The sequence below is a fragment of the Citrus clementina genome, unplaced genomic scaffold (genome assembly GCF_000493195.1).
Source record: "Citrus clementina cultivar Clemenules unplaced genomic scaffold, Citrus_clementina_v1.0 scaffold_5, whole genome shotgun sequence".
In the NCBI taxonomy this organism is placed as follows: domain Eukaryota; kingdom Viridiplantae; phylum Streptophyta; class Magnoliopsida; order Sapindales; family Rutaceae; genus Citrus; species Citrus x clementina.
This window is the reverse complement of record NW_006262201.1, coordinates 23226229-23233159: the sequence shown is the minus strand read 5'-3', so window position 1 is coordinate 23233159 and position 6931 is coordinate 23226229. Positions and strand designations below refer to the sequence as shown.

General features: G+C 36.4%; 1 protein-coding gene across 1 annotated transcript; it reads left to right on the top strand.

Moving 5' to 3' along the window:
• The first annotated feature begins 1360 nt into the window (after positions 1–1360).
• LOC112098041 (probable disease resistance protein At4g14610) lies at positions 1361–5555 on the top strand. Its single transcript, XM_024183642.1, has 5 exons — positions 1361–1564; positions 1607–2558; positions 2940–3733; positions 4026–4502; positions 4791–5555. Exons 1-5 carry the CDS (start codon positions 1361–1363, stop codon positions 5553–5555), a joined length of 3192 nt encoding a protein of 1063 aa, XP_024039410.1.
• Positions 5556–6931: the final 1376 nt, after the last annotated feature.

The following is a 6931-nucleotide window of genomic DNA, read 5'->3' as shown; positions in this document are numbered from 1 at the left end:
TCCACTATGGAAGCAGAGTATATGGCAGTAACTGAAGCTGTAAAAGAAGCTCTCTGGTTGAAAGGCTTGTTAGGTGATTTAGGAGTAATCCAAGAGAACATTGCGGTCTTCTGTGATAATCAAAGTGCGATATTCCTTGCGAAGAATCAAACATATCACGCTCGGACGAAACACATAGATGTGAAATATCATTATGTGAGAGAGATTATCGAGAGCGGTGTTGTGTTGTTGAGAAAGATCGATACCAAAGATAATCCATCAGATATGTTGACGAAGGTAGTTTCTGGAGTTAAGTTTCAACATTGCTTGAAACTAATTCAAATCCTTCGATTGTGTTAAGATATGTCCTTCGGAAATTTTAAACTACGGTTGGCTTGATCCCAAATTTTGGGTACGTAGGCAGTCACAGAGATGCAGCCACTTTGGGGATGATGATTGGTTGGTAGTCGGCTCAGATTTGAACAAATCTTCGCCGAGGTGGAGAATTGTTGAAAAGTCAAAGAGTTTTTTTCAAATTGGTTGAAAAATAAAAGTGAGCCACATGCATTGCTTTTGTTTTTCAAAGTCGGCACCAAAATTGCAAGCTGTAGAATATATGACTTTTGACAATCCTGCACCAAATGAAGAAAAATGAAAAAGGTTAGTAAAATTTGTCAAATTGACAGATAGGAGAATTGACAAATTGCAAAGCGGATGGTGCAATAGTGCAACGTTTTTTGCTATAAATATAGATGCATTCTTCATTTGTAAATCATCCCTAAATTGTTAAGCGTATAAGTTTCTAAGGTTTTGAGAGTTGTGAGAGTGTGAGCAATTGGAGAGTGTGTGTGAGAGTACTGGTGTATTTGGGTTATGGGAAAGTGAGATTTCTTTACTCAAATTTGTACTATAATTGTTAATAATACAATTATTTTTCTCTTGTTCCCATGGACGTAGGCATATTGCCGAACCATGTAATTCTTGTGTCCTTTATTTTTCTGTGATTATTCAGTGCACTTGTTTCCGCATTCTGCGCACAACACATAGCGTTGTTGTTGTCTCCAATATTGTTTGCATCTTTCTTCTGGTCAATACATAAGTTATTTTGACTGATTCACTTTTCCTCTATTATCTAAATCATTCCTTATATCAATTCAATCACTTTTGAACTAGAAACCTTTTCCTTGTTTCCATCTTCTCACCAGATTCACAACAGTTTTTAAGCTTTCTTTGATTTCTCCGCTTCCACAAACAGATACACTTGTCATCTTTGTTGTTTCATTTTCTTTTTTTTTTTTTTTTTTTTTTTGCCTCTCTTTCTCTCTGTGTTTCGCTCGTCGTTTATTTTCATTTCGGAACTTTGAAAAAAAGAGGATCGAAGATGGTGGAAAGCATTGTTACTGTTCTGTTAGAAGTTGTGAAATGCTTCGCTCCTCCAACAGAACACCAACTTGGTTATTTGCGTAACTATAAAGCCAACTTTGAGAATCTCAAGGCAGAAATAGACAAGCTCAAGGATGAAAGTAAGAGCATTCAGCACAGAGTTTCTAAGGCTGAAAGAAAAGGAGAAAAGATTGAAGAGAAGGTTGAGAACTAGCTGGTTAGTGCGAACAACACCATTGAGCAGGCATCCAAATTCATTGAAGATGGGGAGACAACAAGTAAGCGATGTTTCAAGGGCTTGTGTCCTAATTTGAAGACCCGCTATCAGCTTAGCAAGAAAGCAGAAACAGAGGTGAAGGCCCTTGTTGAACTCAAAGAAGAAGCTAGGAGATTTGATGATCAAATTTTCTACCGTACCATTGTGGAGGAGGTATGGCTAAAGTCTAACAAAGGTTATGAGGCCTTTAAATCAAGACTTTCTACTCTGAAGTCTATACAAGATGCATTGACTGATGTCAATGTCAGCATCGTTGGGGTATACGGCATGGGCGGCATTGGAAAGACAACACTGGTGAAGGAGTTTGCAAGGCAAGCCAGTGAAGAGAAACTCTTTGATCAGGTGGTTTTTTCAGAGGTTTCCCAAACTCCAGACATAAAAAAGATTCAAGGGGAAATTGCAGAGAAACTAGGTCTGGAGTTGTCCGAGGAGGCTGAATCTAGAAGAGCTAGTAAACTTTATGAACGATTGAAGAATCATAAGAAGATCCTTGTGATTCTGGACAAAATCTGGAAATATCTTGATTTAGAGACTGTTGGAATTCCTTTTGGCGATGATCATAGAGGATGCAAATTATTATTAACAGCAAAGGATCGTAATGTCTCGTTAAGTATGGGATATGAAAATAACTTCTTGATTTGCATTCTAAATGAGCAAGAAGCTTGGAGATTGTTCAAGATAATGGCTGGTAATTATGTTGAAAATCGTGAGTTAAAATCTACAGCAACAAGTGTAGCCAAGGCATGTGGAGGTTTGCCTATTGCCCTAACCACAGTAGCAAAGGCACTGAGAAACAAAGAGCTGCCTGTGTGGAAAAACGCCTTGCAAGAACTCCAAACGCCTTCAGAGGCAAGCTTCGACGGAGGAGTACCAGTAGAGGCATACTCAACAATTGAGCTGAGTTACAAGTACTTAAGAGGTGAGCAACTCAAGAAAACTTTTTTACTGTGTAGTCTAATTACACCAACTTCAATTATGGACTTGTTCAAATATAGCGTGGGCTTGGGTGCATTTGAAAGTGTCCATAAACTAGAAGATGCACATAACAAATTAGATGCATGGGTCAATCAACTAAGAGACTCTTGTTTGTTGCTTAAGGATGGTAGCAGTAAATTATTTTCCATGCATGATGTTGTTCGCGATGTTGCCATTTCAATTGCATGTCGTGACAAAATTGCATTTGTGGAAATGGCCAGATGCAGATGCATTAAAAAAATATCCTGCAATTTTTTTAAAAGATAGTATTATTAATGACATTCCCGAAGTGTTGATGTTAAAAATGACAGTATTTTACCGGAAGGCTTTTTGGCCAGAAAGCTCAAAAGGTTCAAAATATCTATTGGAAATAAGTCATTCATGGCTTCCTTGCCTGTTACAAAAGATTGGTTTCGCAGTCGGTCGCACTTTTTGATCAACAATAATCATGAGCGTTTAAGAGAGTTGAAGCTCAAGCTTGATTTTATGGACATTTGCTCCATGAAATTGCAGGCCATCAATAACGTTGAATACTTATTGTTGGACAAGCTACAAGGTGTCAAAAATGTTCTTTTCGATTTGGACACAAAGGGCGTACCACAATTGAAGCTTCTCTGGGTTCAAAATAATCCTGACTTCTTTTGTATTGTCGACTCAATGGAGATGGTCGCTTGTGATGCCTTTCCTCTTTTGGAGTCGCTGACTCTTCACAATTTGATCAACATGGAGAGGATATGCATTGATCGACTCAAAGTAGAGTCTTTCAATAAACTCAAAACAATAAAAGTAGAAAATTGTAATGAGTTGAGTAATATCTTCTGGCTCTCCACTGCAAAATGCCTTCCAAGACTTGAGAGAATTGCAGTTATTAATTGCAGCAAGATGAAAGAGATTTTTGCAACTGGGGGAGAAGCTGATGTTGACAACAATAATGCTACTGAGAAGATAGAGTTGGCTCAATTAAGATCTTTGAGTTTAGGAAATCTTCCAGAGGTTACAACTTTTTTCCGTAAATTGAAGACTCCTTCAGCATCACTAAACAGACAAGGGCTGCAAGAGGAATTGACAAGTTCTTGCTCCAACGAAATCAATTTGGAAACCCTGCTTTTCAACGGCAAGGTGCGTAGGCTAACACTTTCTTTATGCTATTGTGCATTCTCTTTTGATGTCATACGTGGAAAATAATTAAATCATTTAAAGAATTGAAAGAAAGTGAAAAAAAAAAGATAAAAAGAATCTCACGCACTCACTAATTGAGCTCTTAACAAGTAATATGAATTAGAATGCATACTCAGCTGTCAGTTGGAAATTGATTTTGACTTGAATTATTAATCTGCAATCAAAGAAGAAAATTTCAATAAGTCCTTCTCATATGGATGTTGGATCTAACAAGAAATTAATATTTTTTTAGGTAGGCTTGCCTAACTTGGAGGCTTTGGAGATATCTGAAATTAATGTCGACAAGATTTGGCATTACAATCATCGTCCGGTCATGCTTCCTCGCTTTCAAAGTTTAACACGATTGATTGTGTGCCACTGTAACAAATTGAAATACATATTTTTAGTTTCTATGATTCAAAGCTTTGAGCATCTCCAACAAGTAGAGATAGTGAATTGTAGGGGTTTGCAAGAGATCATTTCGGAAGACAGAGTAGATCATGTGACCCCTCGTTTTGTCTTTCAACGGGTGACCACTCTTATACTCCAAGAGCTACCAGAACTTAAATGTTTATACCATGGAATGCTTACTTCGGAATGGCCTGCACTAAAAATTTTAGTGGTGTCTGGTTGTGACAAATTGAAGACATTCGCTGCAGATTCATCACAAAATAATGAGGATGATCAACTTGGTATTCCTGCACAACGGCCCCTATTCTTGTTCAAAAAGGTATGAAGCCGCTTTCTAGATTTCTTATCAATTAGATCATTAGCGACTTTTGACTTTGAAAAATATAACCGAATTTTATCACTAATTCAATTTTATCACTAATTCAACGGCCCCTAGAATGAATTTTATCACTAATTCAATTTTTCCTTTCTTTTTTTTTTTTTTTTGGTAAAATATATATAATCTACAACAAGTACTATAAGGTCGCTGCATATGATTGGATTACTCAAAATTATTGGAGAGAACATCAACTGACTGATTAGTTACTACGTGATTGATAATGATCAGATCTTACCCAACTTGGAGTCACTGGCGTTAAGCGGAAAAGATGTGAAGATGATTTTGGACGCCGATTTCCCTCAACACCTTTTTGGCAGTCTTAAAAAACTAGACATAACTTATGATGACTCGGCTTGTTTTCCAATCAGGAATGTACTTGAGAGATTTCACAATCTCGAATTACTCTTACTGTATCATTGTTCATACGAAGAGCTATTTTCAACGGAAGGATGCTTAGAGAAACGTTTGAGGAAGTTGGCAATGATAAAATGTATAGAGCTGGGCCACCTTAATCATCTGAAGCAGCTATGTAAACAAGACTCCAAACTTGACTCCATTTTTCAATATCTTGAAATTCTAAAAGTATATCATTGTCAAAATCTGTTAAGTCTATTGCCATCATCATCGGTATCTTTTCGGAACCTAACAAAACTGGTAGCTGTCGGTTGCAAGGAATTGATACACTTCGTAACATCCTCCACAGCAAAAACTCTGGTGCGACTCGTATCAGTGCAAGTATATGGATGCAGAGCAATGACAGAGGTGGTAATAAATGACAAAGAAGGAGTTGACATAGAAGAGATTGTTTTCAGCAAATTGAAGGCGTTGATTCTGTGCGATTTAGACAGTCTCACAAGTTTCTGCTCTGCCAATTACACCTTCAAATTCCCATCTCTGGAATATCTAGAAGTGATTGGTTGTCCCAAGATGAAGACTTTCACTTCAGGAGAATCAAACACGCCTCCGAGAGTAAACGTCTCGTATGGAGAGTAAGAGGATCAACGCCGTTGGGCAAATAATGATCTTAACACAACCATACAACAATTACATGCTGAAAAGGTACGGATATACATATTACTCTCTATCTCCCATGGAAAAATTTTACAAATTTGCTTTTTTTAAATAAAATATCGATAAGATATTTGTTATAAAGTTAGTTTAAATTGATGAATAAGTATTTTATTTTCAGCTATTGGCGGGGTCGTCGTCGTACTTTATGGGTTACGACTAATTTCATTGGCTTCTTATGTCTTGGAGTTGCGAATTTGGAGAAGAAAGTCAAAGCTGGTAATTAATTCTTATTTTATTTATTTGATCTCGTGGGTTGTTTCACAATTTCATCTCAATTATTTAGAATCGGTCACTTGGTTTACTGTCAATATGGAATGCACTTTTCATGATTTGTTCAGGCTTTTATGGGCAGATTTTGCGTCATTGAGTGTCTTTTGGTCTAATTTAATTTAATTTGAGTATTTTGTTTGAGAGTTCGCTTGTTCTCTAAAATTTTATAATTCTTTGCAAGCATTTTATGATGAAATTTCATCAAAAGGGGCAACACTTGCATGTTGAAAGTCTTCAGATTTTATAATTCCTGTTGAAAGTCTTCAGATTTTACAATTCCTTGAAATCATGCAAACTTTTTTCTTTCTTTCTTTGCCAATTATTTATTGCCATCATTGCTGTTCCGTTATATTTGTTTGTGCTCTGTTTGTTCTTTGGAAACTTGGAAGGCAACGAAAGTACTTAAGAAAATGGTCTTGCCTATGAACACATAATTAAGAACAGCTGAATAGCATTCATCGGATAAAAAAAAAAATCTAATTAGCCCATTATGCCTACAACAAATCCTTAAACCATCAAAGGTTAGCTATGAACAACTATATTGTGGAAATATTGTTTGAAAGCATTGGATAGAATTTTAAAAAATATCAAGTTTTCACAAACCAAAAAGGGAACTAATTTGGTCTAGTTTTGTGAAAGTATAGAGAGCACAATATTTTGTCTGTTATTCTTGTTAAAATTCTCAGCACTGTGTTTGCAGAATGTCTGGATACTGATGGAGATTCAAGTCACTCTTCTTCTGTGCAACATTTGAAATGAAGCCTTTTTCCCCCTTCTATTCAAATTTTATGCTGTGAGGGGTTCCCCTTTCCATCTTCATGTGATTTACTTCATCGTGTCGCTACATCTATGATAGTGTGTGTTATATCCTGCCTGTTTCCTTTGTTTGACCATCGGAAGTTCAAAGACGGTTTATTCATTTTCTGTATAAGCTCTTTGTCTGCATTTTGACATTTTATTCTCAATATGTATAACTCAATGAGAGGTCTTTTGTTATATATACGTCACAAATTTCTTGTGTATTTTTA

Coding starts and splice junctions, on each gene's coding strand:
- LOC112098041 (XM_024183642.1), top strand. CDS start 1,361: ATGGTGGAAAGCATTGTTACTGTTCTGTTAGAAGTTGTGAAATGCTTC. Junction 1,565..1,606: donor GAGAAAAGATTGAAGAGAAG/GTTGAGAACTAG, acceptor ACCATTGAGCAG/GCATCCAAATTCATTGAAGA. Junction 4,503..4,790: donor CCCTATTCTTGTTCAAAAAG/GTATGAAGCCGC, acceptor GATAATGATCAG/ATCTTACCCAACTTGGAGTC.